Source organism: Thermobia domestica, chromosome 17 (assembly GCF_964235325.1).
Source record: "Thermobia domestica chromosome 17, izTheDome1.hap1.1, whole genome shotgun sequence".
Taxonomy (NCBI): domain Eukaryota; kingdom Metazoa; phylum Arthropoda; class Insecta; order Zygentoma; family Lepismatidae; genus Thermobia; species Thermobia domestica.
Window position 1 is genome coordinate 172,388,803 of NC_137470.1, and position 22,958 is coordinate 172,411,760.

A 22,958-nucleotide genomic window follows, 5' to 3' on the forward strand; every position below is an offset into this window, starting at 1 on the left:
GGAGATCCCCGAGAAAATCCACGAGTATGGTGTTTGTCCACCACAAAGTCCACACGGCGAGAGCTATGATCGAACCAGGGACACCAAGCACCGGATGTGAACGCTCTATCACTGAGCCACTGCACCCCCTCTACAGGGAAATGAAGAAACGGCCATGTTATTTAAATGGACGCTTAATTAAGATACAAAATCTTATCTTTGAGGTGGTTGAAATAGAAAAAAATTGAAATTCGGTAGAATTGTGAGTTTAAGTAAAAGGCTGTAAGCTGAACAAACGTGGGGGTTTGGGGACAAAGCCTCCAGCTGGCCAAATTTAGGAAATATTAACAGCAAATAGATAAAATTCATTCTTGATGCAAAAGGCAGGGGTCTCGGGGTTTGACAGAGCCCCACCTAGCCAAAAACTACTTATTTATATAAAATTGATGTTGACGTTGTCTCATAATGACTACATAGCTTGACTTCGGTTCACGTGATCCCGGGTGAACCATGGGGTTTAAACTAAATCAAACGGAAAAAGATAATAACTACTGCAAAGGGATTGAGCTGTTTGAAATGATAGTTGTCACTCGCCTTGAGCTGTGATGTCCCTTCCATTAAAAATGCCTATCCTAAGGAGGGAGGGTTAAAAAATGTAAGCCAAAAATAAAGTATCTCACATTACTTCCAAGTTAAGCAAACGATATTCGGTACGTAAAATAGGTAGTCGAGAATTTCATTTCTAAAGGGCAGGGGGCAATTTCTATAGTCCCGTATTCAACACGTATTTTAATTTCCCACTTTATATGGTATTCATAAAATAAAGGAGATGATGAAACAATTGAACTATTTAAATTTAATTTTTAAAGGTAGCACTTGGATCAATCTGACAGTTTGTTATTACCCTGTTATTGAAATACGGGGCAGGGTGCCTCAGTGGTACAGTGCTTACCTCTGGTTCGTAGAGTCCCTGGTTTAATCCCTGCCTAAGTAAGTTAGTGAAGGACAACATTGTGTCCGTGGGTTTTCTCCTGGTACTCCTTTTCTTTCCACATTACCATCCCACCAATTCTTCCATAATCACTCGTCGCCCTTAGCCTAAAGGGCGTAAACGTGCGACGTTAAACTGAATTATTTAATTATATTTTCATTTTCATGATTGAAATAAGTGTTTTAAAATAAAAATGAAATGAAATCTCTGAGTTTTACGTCCCACGCTTATGCCGGCTAGGCTAAAGGACACAGTAGTGATGAGAAATGAATGAAATGGTGGAATGAAGAAAGTAGGAGGAAACGGAAGAACCCCGAGAAAACCCACGTACACTATATTTCTCGGTCACTAGGTTCACTTGGCGCAAGCTGGAATCGAACCAGGGATCCCATGCACCAGAGTGTAACGCTCTACCACTGAGCCACCGCAGCCCCCGAAAGAAAATCATTTAAGAGCGAGGATGGCTTATAATTTTCGCAAAGAATAACGGTTGAACCGTTTGAAATGAATTTTCCAATAGAGTTAGTAGTTGGGTCGAGCTGGGTTTTATAGTTTCATTTCGATTTAAATGCACATCCTAAGAAAGGAGAGGATCTAATACCTTTTAAACATTTTCCATGTATCTCCTTTCCATGCGAATAACGGTCATTTCAACTAGAGATAAATAAAGCCCGCCAAAATTTCCCGCCTACGGATACACGTTTTACCAGGCTTTAGAACATGCTTCAAACCGTGACATCTATGACATCTAACGACATCTATGATGTTTGCAACTCCGCCATAAAATTACTCATCGTTGGACTCTGACCTCCTGGGTGCGGCAGCACTGTGTCTCAACTCGAAAAGTGGACATTTTTCCTCCTCAGCGCCTCTACTGGTGACTCGACAACATCGCAATCCAAGCTAAGAAGCAGGATCACTTCACCAGCGTTGCCAGCAGTAGGAACATATTCCCAAACTCAGAAACATTGAGACGTTTGCTAAACATAGAGACAGATTGCGTAAAATGATAAGAAACGTAGGATTTTTTAAAAAGAAAAACTTAATACATAATCTTTATTTTAGTAAACGAAAATAAAGCGCGATTAAGCGTCATATTGTTAATTAATTTGTCAATAACACCATGCTTCTCACCATCCGGACAATTTGAGTACAGCAAAATATAAAATAAAAATATGTGTGTTTAAAAAGTACACGTAAAGAAATTCCATAATAAATTTTATTTCGTATGGTCCTACGGACAATATAACGATTAATTCTTATCTTGAGCACGATTTTTGTGTTTTGTTATCCTGGCAACGCTGATCAAGAGTGAAAACGGCCAATTCTGAGCGCGGGAACACAAGGTGGAGTGCTCGTCGCTACGTAGTGTCAGTTACGAAGTAGGTGCGTGAAGAAGAAGGTGTTGGAGCTAGTAATTGGTAAAGTGAGAGGTAATATTTCGTGAAATTATTTTAGTATTTGCTTAATATTGCATGTTGTTTTAGAACGTAACGTAAGTAGCATGACCTGGAAGATAGAAATGTACAAAACTGTGTCTTTTAACGTAGGGCTATTATTTCAGAGCATTTCGGGAGCAGCCATTATAAGAACAAAACAGAATCGGATATGTGCGAAGTGCATTCGTTTCCCTGCTTATTAAATATATTTTTCGAGTAGTTATTATTATGTATACGTTGCCATTCCAAGTTAAAGGTTGATATGAAATTTCGAGTCATCTTGTTATGAAGTTATTTAGTCCGGAGCTGTCAGTTGTTAATATCAGGAAGTGTCTCTCCTCTCTGGTACAGTAAGTAGCGCGCGCGTCTTTAATGCAGGATATGTTACGTTTCATATTTCTTCTATGCTAAAAATTGACGCTAAAGTTCAATAAGCAACAATAATAATATCAGTGGATACTGTTTTTTAACCGAATTTAAAAAAAACTGGAGAGCGCTCTCAATTTAACGCGTTTATGCATACGATATAGGCATGGTCGCGCGTAACGTTGGCAAAAGTGCACCAATTTTTATAATCCTTTTTATTTGTTTGTTTGTTTGTTTAAAAGGGTAGTAATATCTTCAGAAATCTACTTTTATTATTATTTTTATTATTTTTCTGTTGGTTTGGTTTATTAGTTATCTCATTCGTATACCTAAAGGTTACGAATGTCAATTATCGCTTGTTATCAATTGAGGCATGATGGGAAATTGGTGGTCCGCCATGCTATTTTCTAGAATGCTTCACTTGATCCTAGCGCCTGGTAAGTTGTAGTTCCACTTTCTTTCTATAGCCAAAGAATATTACTTTTCTGTCGTTAGTAGTTGTGTATGAATAATTATAATTATTAAACATATTGTTAAAGTTAAGGAGATTTTATTAGAACATTTAGCTTAGCATTAGTTACTCATATATGCATATATTTCCCACTTTAATTGTTTTTGCGCATTGGCATTTGGTTTTGGTTCATGCAGCCATTTTAGTTTATTCACAACTACTAAAATATGGGTTCAATTTGATGTCACCTATTGCCTAAGCGTTCATGTGCCATATTAATACTCACAACGAAAGAACTTCTGAAATACTCTAATATATATTTGACTAAAAGGAAAACAGATAAATTTCGTTACTGTAACTAATTACTATCCACCAATCTAAGTATGAGTTTGTTCTTTTAAAAAATGCCTTGTTAATCAAATTTTAAATCTGGCATCTTTAGACTTCCGCATTTTGAAAACTAGCTTCCCCTGTGCAAAAGGGATAAAAATAATATATTTCTTTCAATTAAAAGTTAATGACTAACACCATATTTATTTCACTACTTTGGATACCTCGTGGGTCTATGGAAGCGTTTAATTCATTCAAGTGTGTGACCCTTTATTTTTACGAGTATTTAAGTCATATATAAGTTAGTTAAGTTTAATCCATTATGCTTGTGGTAGGTTATGAGGCTGGTGAGAATAACGTGGTTATAGAGTATACTTTTCCGATAGCACCGTTTTCATTTTTTTTTATCAACGTGAAAAACATTTTGGAATCTGTGTCAAGCCAAGCAAATTAATAGCTGATATTGTCATTAATTTCTTTGCCTTGAAACAAATTCAAAAATATTTTACACCCTGGTGCGTTTACTTGATTATAGTAATAGAATATGTTCTTTCAAGCGATTTTATTATTGTTTGATGTTTGTCGGTTAATATAACTTTTTCGTATAATGTATCTAGTGAGTGAGAACTACCTTCACGCTACAAATTATAAAATATGTTATAATTTAAAACAGGCATGTGCAAATAGCTGTCTCAGGACCACATGCAGCCCTTGAGTTATTTTCTCTGCGGCCCTCGCTTCACTCTGAGAAAATTACACATAATTTATTATACTTATTTACAAAATTATAAAGATCTCTTTTGTGCTCAGCTACATTCGTGAGAGCCTGACAAGTAAACCTTACGTTTGGGTGAATCGAGTTGCTGGCTGAGACACATATAAGAAAGTAGTACTAAATGTGGTCAGTATTTCAGTGAAGTTGTAGGTGCGAAGCTCCAGGGGTTTAGGAGATACAGCTACCAGAACATCACATGGAAGTACAGAATAGTCTTCATACAGTTGGAGGTAAAAGCTCTGTAAGACCTCTTGTAACGACAAAAGGTGAATAACAAATATATGGGTACATATTAGGACTAAGGGGAAGTCATATAGTAACGGTATACCTGACAGCGGCCATCTTGAAATCCGCCATTTTGAATTAAGGTTAAGTTTTTTAAAATAGGAATAGGGTCATGTGATACATGATTTAGGGCGCAAATTTAATCAGAAGAACAATGATGACGTTGATTTTGATTTACGCGCAATTGGTAAAATGTTACAGGGAAATTAAATATTGTTGCAGCATATGTATTAGTCCTTTATCCCACTTTGTGAATTTTGTGTTAATGATAATAATTAAATAAAAAGCAGGTGGATAAATATTAGGTCTATGGTAAGAGTTGCCTTAATGGCGGCCATGTTCAAATCCACCATTTTGAATCAGACAAAAATTTTAAACAAAACGCATAACAGTGACACCTTATTAATAGCAAATTTTACCATAAATCCAACGGTATAACCATTTTTGCTTTATCATTAACCAGCACAAAATTAAATGGGAATAGAGTAAGGCAATAGATGACTTCGGGCTAGAAGTTAATCAGAAATACAATGGTGGCGTTACAATGTTAGTTGTTTGATGCTGTACTTGCACGCCATTTCGTTGCTTTTCTTGTATCCTGTTAAAGGACTAATACATATGCTGCAACAATATTTAATTTCCCTGTAACATTTTACCAATTGCGCGTAAATCAAAATTAACGTCATCATTGTTCTTCTGATTATTAAATATATCTATAATCTCATATTAAATATATCTATAATATATCTATAATCTCATATTTTAAATACTTAGAATAGGAATACAAACTTGAAATTCGGTATGCTTGTACGTTTTTGTGAGTGTTACTTAAGGAAGTTATCAAAAATAGAAATTTCCAACTTTACAGTGGTTTCATAGGAAACTGAAAAATCTTGCCCTGTTATTTAAATGGGACATCTTCTACACCCCAAAATGTTTAGGCGCTTAAAGCAGAAACAGAAGTATGAAATTTGACATGACTGTAGCGTTTCAGTACTAAGAAACAGGACAATTGCCAAAAGTGAATATTTTTGGTTTTTAAGGGGTCTAAAGGGGGGGTGAAGAAATTCTTATGCTATTTAAATGAGCATTTTTCTTCGGATACAAAATCCTTAGATAGTTGAAATAGGAAAATAAACTTGAAATTCTACAGAATTGTAGGTTTAAGAGGTACGAGACTGTAGGCCGAGCAAATGCGGGGTCTGGGGGGCGGAGCACCAAGCTAGCCAAAGACTAGTTTATTTATAAATTTATAACAATAAGAAAATAGAAATTCATATAAAATGAAGACGTATTTATTTGATCAAATAGAATGCGTGTTGAAGCCTTTTTTTATTTTTTAGGACGTCTGGTTTCACTGTACTATCTGTCAAAGAGCTTTTCGTTTTCCGGCGTCAGAAGATCAACAAGGTAGCACTACTGCCCTTGTAACAGAGAGATCCTCCAGACGCAGTGACTTAGAAGACGAAACGTTTGTCCTTGAACTACATTTTGCGGAAATTGATGGTGGTATTCAGTGGGTAGCAGGAGCCATTGACGTTCAGATTAACTCCCAAAGAGACGCTGAGGTCCGAGTAGAAGTTAGAGGCAACGAGTCCACGGTAAACTTAACTATGGGTAAGTTATCCATTTAAAGAGAACCAATGACACTTCCGTTTAGCTTGAATGCCATAGGTTTGACTTACGTCATTAATTTTCATCTAACCACGAATTTAAGTTGTACACGCAAATATTAGAGAATTCATGATAATATTTATTTATTAGCATTCAATATATTACTAAATTATTCTAGTGTACTTTCATTTAATGGTTAATTGCAACATAATATCCTTCCTTAAATATAAGAAGTAGAGTATTTGGGTTTGAACGGGTGATTACCTACAAAAAGGAAAGCGTGTGTAATGTTAGCACCCCGGAAGCAAACAGTGGTGTCCATTTTTCTGCAAGTTCTTTTAAACGTCGGCAAAAGCACCTGCTATACGGACAGGGCGTCTGTATATTCCGGGCCATTTTTGTGAAAACGGTTGGCTGGATGGAAACATCGATGCACACGTATCTCATTATTTTTCGGGGCACACACGTTGAATGAAAACGTATTGCCCCAGGGTTCCCAAGAGGGTCCCAGACAGGGTCCACCTCACAATTTTTCAATGGTAAAGGGGGTTCAACTAGTATATCGTTTGAAATTTATTGTGAAAAGAAACAATCTGCAACAAGTCCTTAGTCTGTATGTGCAACATAAGGTCTGACTCTTTCATGACAACTGTGTTGTCATATGGACTGTTACCATTTTGTACAAGGTAAGTGTAAAGACTCGAGACTTGCTTCATCTTGTTTCTTTTCGCAATACCTTTCCAACGATATAGTACCTGAACCCCTTAAAATTTGACGATTTTATTTGGACAATGTCTGGGACCCTTCGGGGAACCCTGGGACACAACCTTTACATTCAAAATGTGATCTCCTAAAAATAATGAATGGGCTATATGTTCGCCGATGTTTCCATTCACATAACGTTTCTCTCTCAAAATTGGTCCGGATTCAAACTTTATAGACTCCCTGTAGTTACGGCATGTGCTTTACTTTGCCCTACTCTTGCGAACCTTTGCATCATCTTGTATTAAAACAGGCATCGCTGTTTCCTTCCGTGTGCAAACATTACACATGCTTTCCTTTTAGTGCATATTCGCCCGTTCGAGCCCAAGTACCTTCTTTGTAAGTAATATTAGAGATTAAGAACCGCTCTTTAAAGTTAGGGCCTTACTTCTACTCGAATGCTAAAGAAACAAATCAGGACTTATCTAAGATAAGCCACGCTCGCGGATCACCTAGGCATGAAGGAGTCACCTAATGCACATGTGTTTTATAACACATACATTGTAACTGATAACAAGTAATATTTGTAGTCAGGAAAGTGAAAATAATTACATAAAATTATACAATATGATGAGTAAACCATACAAAGTTCTAACACATTCTACTATGTGTGTAAAATATATCTTTGTGCATACAATTATATGACTTAGGGTCTGTCAGAAGTTCGAATAAAATTGTATAATAATTCTGATTTCTCTCATGTATTATAAACAATAAAAATGTTTACGGACGCAATAGTTCTAAATGTCCTGTCATATTTTTTCAGGATAGGCAATAATAGATTATAACATTGTTACCGAGGGTATGAATGCGGTATAGTAATTCTTGATATATTATAGTTTTAAAAAATCCTGTCAGAATTTTACCAGAACAAGAACATGTTGTATTATTTTTACTATGATATAGTAATAAACGTACCGATAGGCAAAAGTATATTACATACACAAGAACAAGAATGTACTATGCAACCAGCAAATCTCAACCTTCATTTGGGTTGCATACCTCCGACTTTATGCTGTAGTAATTCTTAACAGATTGAAAAGTTTACCAGCACAGGAACATGTTACAGTATAAATGTACCGATAGGCAAACTTATGTACAGATACATAGACAAGTATGTAATATGCAACCCGCATATCTCAACTTTGATTTGGGTTGCATACCTATTAATTTTAGGTATTTTGATAAGATCATCAGAAGTGAGTATTGGGTTGTTCAGGGCACAAGAGGAGCAAGTTCATTGTTTGTAATTTTTGACATATTTCGTATCTAAGGTCTGTACAGTAAGCTTGTTTCAGTTCTTTAAACATTCTTGCCCAGATATTGTAAATAGCTCTTATTACATAAGAAACAATGTTCACTTTTCGAAATATTTAAAACAGAACATGTAAATTTTACTCTCTTTATTTATTTATTTATTTATTTATTTATTTATTTATCAACACAACAGGTAGATACCCAATTAGAATGAATAATAGTACAATATATTATTACAACAGTTTACAGGACATCGTGCATATGTCAATTTTATCGTGTTTGTAACATAATTTGTTGCAGACAGAACATATTCTTCGGATTGGTGACTTCAGCATTATGTTGGTCCTTGACTTTTTGCAATAGAAGAGACCTGTATTATTAGTTCTACTTTTAACGGAAGAATCATGGAGGCATAATATTGATATAAAGTTTGAGCAATTTGAGCAATTCATTTTGAACTTTTTTTTTTTTTTTTGAGAAATACCAGTTCGGCAATATTTCGCCTTTGTTCTAATGAGTAAATATTAAAATTGTCTATCAGTGTACTATGACTTTCAAGTGAGGGATAAATTCCAGTTACTTTGTATATCGAATATCTAAGAAATTTTGCTTGAACTCTTTCAATTTGTTGGCGATAATTTTATTGCGAGAGGTTCCAAATCACAACAGCATATTCCAACTTGGAGCGTATATATGAATAATATATTTTCAAGAGTGTTGTGATATTAATGAAGTTCTTACCACTTCTGATTATGAATTCTAATAATTTAAAAGTATAACGAGTACTATTTTTGATCTATATCAACCAAATGTTGATCATTCATTGTCTTGAATGGAGTTGAGTTGATTTCAATGTCCACGTTAAATACGTTTCTTTTCGTAGAAGGAAGTGACAAAGGAGATATACCGAAAAAAGAAGAAGAGAAAAAGTCACCTGAACAGGACAAGAATGAAGCTGGTTTATCCCGTGAAGTAAACGTAAGTTTTACGTATATACTTGTGTAGATTTAAATGATTTTTCTGGTCTTGTTGAAAAGAAGTACAGGGCTAGCATAAATGATTCATTCATTTTGAAAGGCTATATTTTCGAAATTATGACATGTACACATCTGAAAGATATATAAAAAGAATCACAAACTCACCAAGTTTGTACACACTCTATAAATGTTCAATATGAGCCCTCTTTGGTGACACGACACATGTTCAGACGATACTCGAGCTCATTCCATACATTTTTTAGCATAGTCCTGTCAATTGTCTGCACTGCAGTACTGATGCGTTCTTTGAGTTCGACCACGGATTGCGGTAGTGGGGGTACGCAAACGAGGTCCTTAACATACTCCACGGAAAGAAGTCTCAGGGCTTTAAATCAGGAGATCTGGGAGGCCAGGTGCTTTTCCCTTTACACACGCAACCAGTGTCCTTGAATTGCCGATACCACTGAAATGCTTTGCTTACATGGCGGTTCTTTTCCATATTCTCTTCTGAAAGTGCGTTGCACTGCTATAACAGACGAACATTTGGTATATTCAAGCACACAAAAACTTTTTTCTTGCTTTACCTCAGGTTTTGATAAGTACTAACCTCGTACTGTCACACTTCCACACTGAATCGGAGAGATAATGAACTCGTGCTGCCACGCAGTACAAACTTGGTGGATTTTATGGTTCTTTTCACATAACTTACATGTGTGTACATGTAATACTTTTGAAAATATAGTCTTTTCAAAACGAATGAATTATTTATGCTAACTGGTGATTCCAATTTTCTTTTTGTGAGTATGGAATTCCTTATTACGCTTCATGATTACTTCATTTCTATCAAAGAGATTCGGTAATGGGAAATATTGCACTGAATTCTAATTTCCATTTATATACATTGTGACATTATTGAAAAAACGTGTTCACTAGCTTTTGTGAGATTTTCTCGTTTCTCTTCAGTTACGATTTCATTAATGATTTAATAATATTTTCTTGCATTTGGCATAACATTTAGCCTAGAAAAGGCAAACGTACAATGGTAAAGATTTCATATGCATGAATATAAGATATATTTTTGTGTGTGTTGAAGTTCGATGTAGAAAATTATATCTTTAATCTATTTCTACTAGATACACTGATCGGAAAGGGAAAAAAAGGAAAAAATAATGTATTGGAAATTCCTAATTGCTAATATTCTTGTAGTGTTTTAATTGTTATTCTAACGTGTATAACATTGTTTTTTTAAGCAGATGTAAAAAAAAAAAAACATGTGTGTTGCAGTCAAAGTTTAATTTTTCAGCGTCCTGGTGGACTGAACACTCGTCGGAGGAGAGTTCGTTTGCAGTCAGTTTCCAGAGGAAGGCAAAGGAGCACTTCAGGCATTCCAGAAAAGAAATCCTCCGCAAGAGGTAACCTGAAGAAGGACGAATCGAAACCTCAACAACGCTACAGCAACAATGAAGATAACAATGAAGGCGTCCCAGGACCCTCTGGTAATCGTGGTGCTTTCCAAGGGAACGGTAATGTCCGGGAGAACCTCGGAAGGGATACAAGCGCTTCTAGAGTAAACAATCAGGGATTACAAACCAACGAAGCTTCCGGTAAGTTATACAAATATGCTGAAAATAAAATACAGTTTGTTATTATTTGGTAAATGACGTAGGTCTAGCATATTCCGTTCGTTTCTGCTGTCGAAGGTCATCTAAATGGGGATGGTCATCTAATGCAAAATGTTTGGAACTAAAGTAAGTCAGAATTGATATTAACAAGCTTCGAAGAAGTACGTAAATGAAAATAATACGGATTATGAAAAGAATCGAACCTGCGCTCTCTACATAGCGAAAAATTTACATATAAGCATGAATCTTTTTGTTATTCCTTACAACACCTGTACATGTCTCTGTACAGACATAAGTAAAGGACGTATTGATAACAATCGGCAAGGCGTATCATAAAGGGGAGATTTTTTCCATTGTTTTTTCACTGTCTCGCACCGTTTGCAAGATTTGAGCCTACTTCCGGTTGGAGGTCCTAATTCATGTATGATCAGTATTTCTTTCTTCTTGCATGCAGTATGTAATAAGCAAATACAGTACATTGCCTACACAATTAATTATATTGTCACTGATATATGGTGTTCCTTGGGCAAACCACTACAGACAATAAAGATTCATTTTAGGATGGAGAAATGGTTATCTTTCGTTTTTCATTACAATTTTGGATGAAACAAACGCCCGAGAGATATACAACCCCAGCATACAACTATGATGTGTTGGAATGTATAACTAATAGCATGCAATGTTTGTTTTTTTAATCAACATTTCAGTGTACCCCTAAAAAATGTAATAAAGTAATAACTGCTACGTTTTTTTTTAATTATACAATTAGAACTGGACAATGTACACAAAATTTGGAATCGACCAGTGAAAACGACATGTTTCTAGCACCTGTGGTTTTCGAGATCTTATTGTCGAAACTGTTGGAGACAAACATAAATCTAGCAATTTAATATATAGGTCGTAGAACATCATTATATTTTGTTTTATGTATTAAGTAAATGAATGCAGCAATATTTACTCTCGATCTCGAGCAGCGAAAGGAGACAAATCTGATCTTGCAAAAAAAAAAAAAAAAAAAAATAGGATTCAAGATTTCAACGGATGTAGATATTCATGGCTCATAGATGACTAAAAACTGATTTTTTCGTCCGTTTTTCTTGATATAGACTCACTAGAGGCCATATAGGTCAACGTGTCGATACCAAATTTTAAACTTAAAGATTTTGTGTGAATCCTTCAGTTCGTTTTATTCTTCCTACATCTAAAATGAGGGTAGTTTACTGAAAAGCGAAAATCAAAAAAACATTTCGATTTTGTCAAAATCGGCTCTAACGATTTTGTTTATATTTCATTCCGGTAAATCAATATTTTATTCACAATCCCACATAGTGGTATGAGCCACTTATCTGGGAAAAGTCGAAAAGTGCAAAAATGAAATGAATTCTTTCAGTTTAACGTCCCACGCTTACGCCCTTTAAGCTAAAGAAGACGATGATTAAAGCAAGTGAATGATGATGGAAGAATTGATGGAATCAGAAAGTGGAAGGAAACGGGGGTATTCCGAGAAAATCCACAAACACGATATTATCCACCACAAACTTACTTCGAGGAGGATCAAACCAGGGACCAGACACACCAAAGGTAAGCCTAAGCGCTCTACCACTGAACCACCGTGCCCACTCATAATGTCGAGAAATTGTAGTTTACTCTTGAGGTGAGTTTTTTAAAATACTTTCCGACTATTTTCTCAGAAAGGAGTCAGGTGATTTTGTTGATACTTAACAAATAAATATATCATTTATAACCCGACAGCATGGCAAAACTCATTTGTAGACTGAATATAAAATCCGTGCTAAGTGCCAAAAATGGATAAGTTCGGTTTAATGTAAAAAAGTGGCCTATGAGCCTATCACTGCTTACTGTAAAACAGGCTATCTAGTATTCACTGTCCAAGTAGTTTAAATAATACCCAGAGGAATGCGCGTGGGAATACTATGTTCTATCAGTTGTGAAGTAACATCTCGGCTGTTTACTCAATATTTTCGTTTTGCCACTTAGCACAGATTTTATATTCAGTCTACCTTTTGTCTCAAAAGATTTACATCTACTTTCTTTCTTGAGATTTTTTTGGGATATAGTATACAACAGGTCCTCATCATTTCCCGAGGACTCACGAAGTTCAGTCTTTTACGGATTATTCATTGAGGACCTAGGAACTTGAAAATGGGGTAACAAAGCGACTTTCATTTACTTATCGACTGAAACTTGTACATGACATACCACCATTTCTGTACGTGATGCAAAACTTTGAACTATCCTCGAGTACGGTGCACTTTATGTACGCCTCTGTAGTACCCTTGTACTTTATATTTCACTATGTGTGTGTGGGGGGGGGGGGGGGGACTTGAACGCATATTGCATGTCTTGTGCTCGTGGATAGTTCTTACTATTGCATTACGTACAAACGTGATGGTATTTCATGTAGAAGTTGTAATAGCACACATAAGAAACGCAGATCACGGTGTACTCATACTGCATATTCCAGTGTGAGTACAACATGATCTGGGTTTCTTATGTGTTCTATTACCACTTGTACATGACATACCACCATTTCTGTATGTGGTGCAAGAGTAAGAACTATCCTCGAGTACGGAACACGATGAGGAGCTGTTGTATACTATTACCTTTTTTTGGACTATTTCCTAAGAAAAAAAGATGATTTTATTCGTATTCCAAAAATAAACATTTCATTAATAAATTGGCACTATGAGATAACTTAATTAAGTTGAGAAATCTTTAAGGGCAGTTTATTCATATAGTGATTTTTTCGGATGATTTTCTTCAAAACTACTCAAGCGATTTTGTTCATCGTAAATAAATAGCTTATTAAAACCCTAGCAATATGGTATAACTAATTTGGCTTGAAAAGATCTGCGAGGAGTACTTCTTTCTTGGGGGTAAGTTATTTTGGGACAATTTTCTCAAAAGTGATTAAGGCGATTTTGTTTCTATTTCATAAATAATTTTCCATTTTCTTAGTATGATGTAATTCATTTGGCCTGAAAAGATCTACGGTCAGATTTTTCTGGGAAGGGGATATTTCTGGTTAATATTTCATCGGTAAATATTTTGTTATTATCTCGCAATTGTGTGGTGTTCATGATGCACTTTCATACAACCGTGTTTAACCACGGACTGCCTCTTGACTGTAAGGGTAACCCACTCTGTTTCTAAAAGTGTACTGACTTTTAGAAATTAAACATGTGATGTTAGTTCATCCCATTGTTGTGCTTTTGAGGTGAGTTTCCAAGTAGACGTTAAAACTGACATTTCAACAACATCAACATAATAATTGTACTTTTAATATATTTTAAGAGTATTTTATTTATTTATTTGTGAATATAAATAAATGCCACAACAGACATAGCTCAAATACAGTGTTAGTGTCTTACAAAATAAATTTGCAATAGTTTTCTTAAACATATGGTAGTTCATATTACACATTTTAATTTATTTATGTTAGACACATATTTTGTTACAGGAAGAGCATATTCTCCATATTAATGACCAATAATGCATTGGTCCTTGCTTCTTTACAATAGAACAAGCCATAGTTGTAAACACAAGTTTTAAGTGTCAGGACACGAAAATTTACTATCGATATCAGATCCATACAGTTAAGCTCGTTTTGTATTATTTTATGGAGAAAATCAGGCCTATCATATTTAGTCTTTGTTCAAGTGTGGGGATACAGAATTTTTTCTATTAGTGTAAGATAGTTTCCATGAGATGGTTAGGTTTTAGTTATCTAGTAATGCTAATCTATATATATAAAAGAGAACGTACAAATCCTTTGTTAGCTCATCACGCTAATACGGCTGAACCAATTTCTTTCATTTTTGGGGGGTTATTAAGATTTGGACCCTAGATGGTTTTTATCATATCACTTTAATTTTCAATTACCAGTGTCTTGAGATAATTGACCATTCAAGTGTCCATAACGTAGAAATCCTTTGTTAGCTCATCATAGGTAAATCTAACCGTATTTATATGCAACCCACATGACCGTGTCACTCGGCGGGTTAACATAAATGACAGGCGATATAATGTTAACATTTACTGCAATCTTCTATGGTTTTTATCATATCACTTGAAAGCGAAAAAGTAAAAATTATCTAAGTAACAAAGTTTATTGCGTTCCGGGGTGACCCCAGCGAAGCGGGGTGAACGCTGCTAGTTATTTTATAAATTTAGATTGAGATTTTCCAGTTGGTGTCGATATTGCTGTTGCGATCAGTTCCAGATTACCTCCGCATATTCCAGTTTTGATAGGACATAGGAATAATACATTTTTTGTTAGTGTGGTAATATTGTTAGACCCCTTTCCAGTTCTAATTATGACCCCTAACACCTTTAGAGATTCATTAACTATGTTCACGACATTGTTATTAAATGTCAGTTTCGTATCAAATGTGACTCCAAGATTTTTACTGACTTTTTTCTATTTAATAAAATCGGATTCATTGAATAATTAAACTCTATTGGTTTCTTAGTTTCTAGTAAATTATATAATGTTACATTTATTTATGCTTACTCTAAGTTTACTAAGAGAACAACATTTAGTTTTTAATTTCTATGTCAGATTGTAAATTGAGAGAATCACGGATGGTCTTTATCCTAGCGTATATTTTGAGGTTATCATCATAGAGCAATTTGTCACTTAATGATATATGATCAAGAAGTTCATTAATGAATTAAGGGAGCAATAAGAAGCCTAGGTTGGAACCCTCTAAAATACTACAGTATACAATATATTCAGTTGATTTATACTCTGTGTAGATAACATTTTGTTTACGATTGCTTAAATATGATGAGAAGAACTTAATCAAGGGAGAAGAGAAATTATAGTTACGTGTGTAGTACAAATTTCAGTAATTTAAAATATACATCGATTTCGATCGGAGAACATGTTCGCAATACTTTACAGAATATCTAGAAATAATCAATCATCTAGAATATCTAGAATGAATCAACGAATGTATTTAAATCAGTTACAAAGAAGTATCTATTAGACAGTTGTTTTTAATCAGTGGTTGAATATCTGTCTGCTAAATGCAGCTTGTAGATTGTATAGTGTAATTTTGTCTCACATAGCATGACTCATATTTTGTGTCGTTTTTTTTTTTTTTTTTTTTTTTTTTAGTGTCTATAGTGTCTATGTATGTATGTATTTCTTTGTATCTTACTTACTGACGTGTCCGATTCATACGCTCGTCTTCCTTCGAGCATCATGTTTGATTTATGGATGAAAATGCAATGAAATGAAATCATTGTTTCATATGTATTGTTAAATGAAATGATTGGTATGTTTAGAGGACAGTTGAGGATGGTATTTTCAAAATTAAACATTTCTACAATTTTACAGTACAAGGGATTACGAAGTGTGATCAAAAAATACGGTGACTAATGTTATTGGAAACAAAGTAATGAGCTTACATGGAATTTGATTTAATCTACATCAAAGTACTGTCTTCGGCTTGCAATGCAGTTATCCCAACGTTCTTGGCTTCTTGTGGAAGGGCATCCAGCTACTCTGTCCTTGCCCTCTCAATGTTAGGAATGGGCTCACAACGTTTTCCTTTAAGCACAGTTTTAATTTTTGAGAAGAGCCAGAAGTCGCATGGTGCTATATCTGGAGAGCACATAGAATGTGAACAGACAGGAAAATTCTTTTCGGCCAAAAACTCGTGGATCAAAAGCAAGGTGTGGCACGGCGCATTGTCGTGATGAAAAGGGAAACTACTTGTCCATTTACTCGGCGGTTGAAATTATTTTTACGGACCCCTACAAGATGTGCAGCTCTTTGGAAAGCTCTCAAATAGTCATTCGCCTGTTTGAACAAATCATTTGTGTCACTTTTTTTCACGTTTTTATCTGTTTTTGACGTCGAAGGACGTCTCGATCGTTGCTCGTATTCAACCAACTCCTTGCCACTTTTGAATCGCTCATAACTCTTGTAAACAGTCTTCAATCAGCCCTGGCAGAACACAGTACATCGGAAGGACATAGAATTTTATTTTCAGACACTAACATTATTGTAAAGAGTCCAAACCACTGAGATAGGATAATTAAAGAATCTCTTGCCATACTACAAGAACCCAACAATATCAACAGGGATACAGGATTTCAATTCAGCAAGATATGGACACCAGTCATAAAGAACGCATATATAAATGCGACCAATCAGCGTCAAGCTATAGACCATCCAATCAGAGACACGAATTCTTATCGCCGCCCACTTTCCTCTCCTATATATAGTACACACGAACTGGTCTCAGTATAATCGCGCTGAAGACGAGAACGATGTCAGTTCTTGAAACGTCGAATCTATTGTCGGGTTTCACCTGGCAGATATCTCGAGAACATCTCTATAATTTAAGTACAGTTTTCACTAAATTAAAAGAAATGTAATTATCTGTACGTTTCAGTCATAGCACCATTGTACGTTCCAGCTATACCACCGATATTCCTGAGCTCCTCCGTGGCTAAGCGGTTAGCGTACGCGCCTTTGGCGTGGGAGACCCGGGTTCGATTCCCGGCAGGAGCTCATGTGGTTCGAATTCCACGTTAATCAGTAGGTTCACGTCTCATATAGCCTCGCTGCTGAAAGGGACGCTAAACTAAATATCAACTCAACCACCGATATTCCCAAAATATAATTTAACAAATGGAAAAAAACTTTGTCGTTGACTGTACATATAGAGTAAATTCAGGGACATTTTAGGTGCACGGTTGCTCCGTAATAGAGAGCTTACCTCTGGTCCGCGAGGTCCCTGGTTCGATTCCCGTCTAAGTAAGTTTGTGGTGGACAACATCGTGTCCGTGGGTTTTCTCGGGGTACTCCCGTTTTCTCCTACTTTATCATTTCACCAATTCTTCCATCAACATACACTTCTCTTAATCATGGTTTTCCTTAGCCTTAAGGGCACAATCGTGGGACATTAAACTGAAATAATTCATTTTCTGTTTTTGTGGACACTTAATTTCTAGTTCTAAATGTTGATATAACTGTTTTAGATAATAATGATTTATTCTATTCAACATAAATCAATTTCAATTTTCTTGTTACTTGAATTTACTTCCATAGGTGCTGGCGACAAAGACAATTCAACCGAAGATAGCACGTCATCTAGCGAGGATGATAATGACGTTCTGATTCCAACAGGTTTTATAATAGTCGTAAGTTTTACTTTTATTCCTGTTTTAAAATGCTGCTCTGATACACTAAAAAGAAAAAAAAGCTAATATTAATTATTAATTTTATAACTTGACTAGCAGATGTTCTTCGCATGGGGAGAATACGTTTCATTTTCGACATAAAGGGGTAAATTTGGATTTAAACGGCATCGGAAATGTTACTGTTCATCACAGAGACTCCGAAAACTTTAGAATCGACACTAATATCGGTCATTTTCAGCCATTTTTAAGTATCTCTTCCTCCTCCTCCCTTAAGTTGCACCGTCAAAGTGAAATTATAAAAGCTATTCCAGGGCGGAACCTCATCTATGAGGCAATGGACTTCATACAATCCTTATGGAAATTGGATTTCGGTGGAATTGCTTGAAACCGTGATATGTTGTTGATATTCTGTTCCTGAGTAAAAAGCCTTAATCGGCACAACCACCAATCACCGACCGTTTGATCACTACAGGACCACCCACTTTTGTCCATTAAGACTTTTTCTCAAGATCACAACATCTACTACATATCATGGTTTCAGTCATTTTCTCCGAAATCCAGAATACCATTATCTTCGGATGTGTGTTTTTTTTAAGTGGTCCTGTAGTGCCCAAACGATCAATGATTGCTGGTTGTGCGCATTAAGAATTTTTCTCAGGATCACAAGATCTACGGTTTCTGTCATTTTCACCGAAATCACGAATATCGTCATCTGCGTCTGTTTTCAATTAAGTGGCCAAACAGTCAGTGATTAATGGTTGTGCTCATTGAGACTTTTTCTCAGAATCACAATATATACAACATATCACAGTTTAAAGCAATTCTACGGAAATTCAGTTTCTATAACGATTGTGCAGGGTCCTTTGATCGAGATCGGTCGGCTGGCTCAAGGGGTATGAAGTGACAAACATAATCTCTTTCCTTTTGATGGATATTGATTTATAACTAGAAGTCATGGAAAATCGATGTTAGTGTGTTCACATGTGATGCGTAGAGTTTTAATTTCTACTTTCAGATATTGTGGTTTTGTTGAACTAGAACGTATGTGAGTTTTCTTAAAATATTGATAATTTATTTTACTCATTGTCTCCCTTATATTTGTTCCATATTGATTTTTTCCCTTTCTCATAACCTTTAGTCTTCAAAACACTAAAGTAAGATGTTGAAGATTGCATTTGTTCATAAATAAAACTGCAAGTGAATACCAGAAGGCCAGTTTCGTTTGTTTTGAAGCTCGATGTCGAACATAATATATGGGTAATTCAATATATAAGTTTCCCAATGCTGTAAAATATTTATTTAAAAAAAAAAGATTTGTAAACTATTGTAAACTATTCATTTGTAAACTATACATAGATGTGTAGGTAGGTCCTTCTTCACCTTTCCATATAATCTCCATTGAGATTCAGACATTTGTCTCATCATAGCACCAACGTACCCAAACCCATTGCAAAAAAATCAGATCTCTAGCTATTTAGTGCTCTCCTCACATTTCACTTCACTTCACTTCACTTCACTTCACTTTACTTCACTTCATCTATTTCGAAACGTTCACATTTGATTGCACACTTTAACACCAGAAAAAAGATGGAAGTAATGTGGTGCTAAATTGAGACTATATGGAGAATGTGGCAGCCGTTCTCACCCTAATTCTTCAATTTTGTGTCTTGTTTGCGTTCTGAGTGAGGGTGGGCGTTATCGTGAAGAAGAAGAAGAAGAAGAGAGTAGGTCGCTTATGTCGAATTGCGTTTCCATGAAGAAGAATTCAGGCTCGACATAAGTGACCTGGTTTCCTGTCAACTGGTGATGAAAACGTGAAGCGAAATGGGATGAGAGTGCTAAATAGCCAGAGCCCAGATCTGTTGCAAAGGGTTTGGAGAAGTTGGTGGAACTGTGAGACAAATGCCTGAATTTCAATGGAGATAATGTGGAAATTTTTGGAAGAACCTACCTCCACATACAACACACACATACCTGTATATGTTTATAGTACCTACACACCAACAGTTGTTTGGCTTATTTCCAAATTTCTTGTGCTTGTGAGGACTAAATAGTTTTCAGTCATTTGAAAATAGTTTATTATTTGACCCCACTATGTCGCACATACGCTGCCCTATTGGAGCTAACGTGATATGACTTATTGCCTAAAAATATCTGTTAATTTTAATTTTAATTTTTGTCAAACGAAAACATTCTTCAAGTACATTAGATATCAGTTGATGGTTCACATCGACCTGAATAAAGCAACATATTTGAGGGTAAATTCTCACGTGTGGATTTCAAGAAAATTGAAAGAAACGATTTTTTCTGCCGCAAAAAAAGTACCGACAGAGACCCAGACGTATTTGACATATATCCTCCACGCCATCTGTCATATTCCATATATTCATTATATGCACAGTAATTACCCACTAACATGGGTCTCTTCTGTCTCCATCAGTTCCTAAATAGCCCCAGGAACAGAAAATAACCACATCTGTTCACTAACATAACCTCGTGTTCTGGCGTTCAGTACAATTCATCCTAATTTCATTATCATTTCAAATAATTATTTCCATGAGTTCTATTATTCCTGTTGTTATGCTTTTGCTATGAATTGTTATTCCATTTTAATATTTTTCATATTGGTTGTTATATTCACGCCCTCAGCCTTTATGCACTACAATAATTTTGTTGTTTTCTTGTTTCATATTACTAATCACCTCCATGAACATCTTATTTTTCTGTTGTTATTAATTTGTTATTTATGTATGTCATCAGTTCAAGTCGATTTCTAATGTATACATGTTAATGTCCTTAAAATAATGAATAACGAAATATCCCTTAGACCAACCAAAATTGTTTAAGCCTCCACAATACAGGACGCAACCCTTTAGACGGGTAAGCCGTAGAAAAAGTTAAAAAAATACATAATGGAACAATTCCCATTTTGCTAGCATAAATTTTTACTTGTTTATATACTCTATATATGTAAATATTGTACATTGTTAACTAGCGGACAGAATTAATAGTTATTTATCTCTCCCTAAGAGTAACAAACATACTCTTTACGTACATATTACTTGTAATATTTCCAAGACGCTGTACTTTGTTGTGAGGAGTGAATTACCTATGTGCAGGATGGTGCAAGTCGACTGACACATTTCAAACTTGAATATTTCGCAGGCGTTATAAACTTATATTGGTCGGTGGGGTGAGGACCGAAAGAGGAAAACACAACACTGGAATGAAATGAAATGAAATTTTGAGTTTTACGTCCCACGGTTATGCCGGTTAGGCTAAAGGAGACGGTGATAATGAGTAATGAATGAAATGGTGGAATGAAGAAAGTGGGAGGAAACGGGAGAACCCCGAGAAAACCCACGCACACGGTGTTTGTCCACCACAAAGTTCACTTGGCGGGAGCAGGGTTTGAACCCGAGACCCCTAGCACCAGAGGTGAACGCTCTACCACTGAGCCACCGCGGCCCCCGAAAACACAACACGTTATATGATCAGTTGCAATGGAGCATTGGAGCACAGAACATCATATTACCTCAGTTCGAAATTCGTAGATCGTAGACGAAACTTTAACCTTGGTTTCTTCAAGTTCTCAAAAGTGCGCACTGTTCTTGGAGCTCCATGCTTCATGTCCAACGCACTACCAGCCTCTTCAAATTTCTTCACCCAAGCCAGTACTGTATTCTGAGACGGAACCTTGCAATGTCGACCCACGTTAAAGTTTCGTCTAAAAAAAATAAAAATAAAAAAAGAACTTTGCACTTCTGGCACAAATTTAGTTTCGTAATAGCTCCCACCTAAGTGATGTTCTGTGCTCCAATGTTCCATTACGACTGCTCAAATAACATGGTGTTCTTTCCTCTTTCGGTTCCCACCCCGCCAACCCATGTAAGTTATTACGTTTGCGCAATATTCAAGTTTGAAATGTACCAGTCGTCTCAACACCCCGCTGTATTATTATTTTAAGTGCAGCTTTTTTTTTAAAGGTGATTAATATCAATGTTAAATTTTTTAGGGACGTCCTGTTCCTAACATCGATCAGAGAGAAGGTCACGGGCAGCCAGGTTTCACAGGGAAACCAGAAGGAGAACCTTTAGCAAGCGCTGGCTTGAGGGATGATGGATCTACACCTCAGCCACATAACAACACCAATGAGAATGTCAACAGAAGAGCTGATGTTGTACGCCGTCCCCAAAAGTACTTTCTTTTTCGAGATGACTCTCGACTGGATATTCCACCTGAGCAACGAAGACACTTTATTCTTCTAGAAAACTCTCGAATGGATAGAGACGTCCAGAGAACAAACGATAACGCGTCTACGTCCACCGAAGGTTCCAGTAAGTTACGCATAAATGCTTAAGATTTACAATTTATTATTATTATTATTATTATTGTTATTATTATTATTATTATTATTATTATTATTATTATTATTATTATTATTATTATTATTATTATTATTATTATTATTATTATTATTATTATTATTAAATATCATTGGTTTGCCGTTCAATTTGCCACATTGAACCAAGAATTTATATCGCACACGCTGTTATAAAATATAAAAGGTATCAATAACAATACGATTTATTTATTTTCCATTCAATATATTACAAGATTATTCTTATTTGCTAGTGATTGTTTGGTTACTTGTAGTTTCAGACCTCCTTTCAGTACAGAGTCAGTTTGAGACGTTCCCCTCCTTAAGAGCATGACATACTAAAAGTAATACAAAACTTACCATTTTTCTTTTGCTTGTTTATTCGTAAGTGAAAGAAGATAATGAAATGTAACTCATCACAGACATAAATGTTATTCTGCAACATAAAATATAAACCTGAAGAATTTTCAGTGTTGTCATGCATAGAAATTACAGTGTTGCCAGAATAGTCATTCCACCAAAATCTAAGTTAAGGGACCAACTAGAGGAA

At 35.6% G+C, this 22,958-nt stretch overlaps 1 protein-coding gene across 1 annotated transcript in view; it reads left to right on the forward strand.

Moving 5' to 3' along the window:
- The first annotated feature begins 6,229 nt into the window (after nt 1-6,229).
- The window catches only part of LOC145674236 (uncharacterized), a 63,997-nt gene continuing 47,268 nt past the window's right edge, over nt 6,230-22,958 (forward strand). Inside the window, exons 1-5 of the mRNA XM_081744074.1 lie at nt 6,230-6,233; nt 9,133-9,227; nt 10,530-10,830; nt 17,936-18,027; nt 22,043-22,364. Of these exons, the coding sequence (XP_081600200.1) occupies nt 6,230-6,233; nt 9,133-9,227; nt 10,530-10,830; nt 17,936-18,027; nt 22,043-22,364 (814 nt within the window). The remainder of the gene's footprint in view (nt 6,234-9,132; nt 9,228-10,529; nt 10,831-17,935; nt 18,028-22,042; nt 22,365-22,958) is intronic.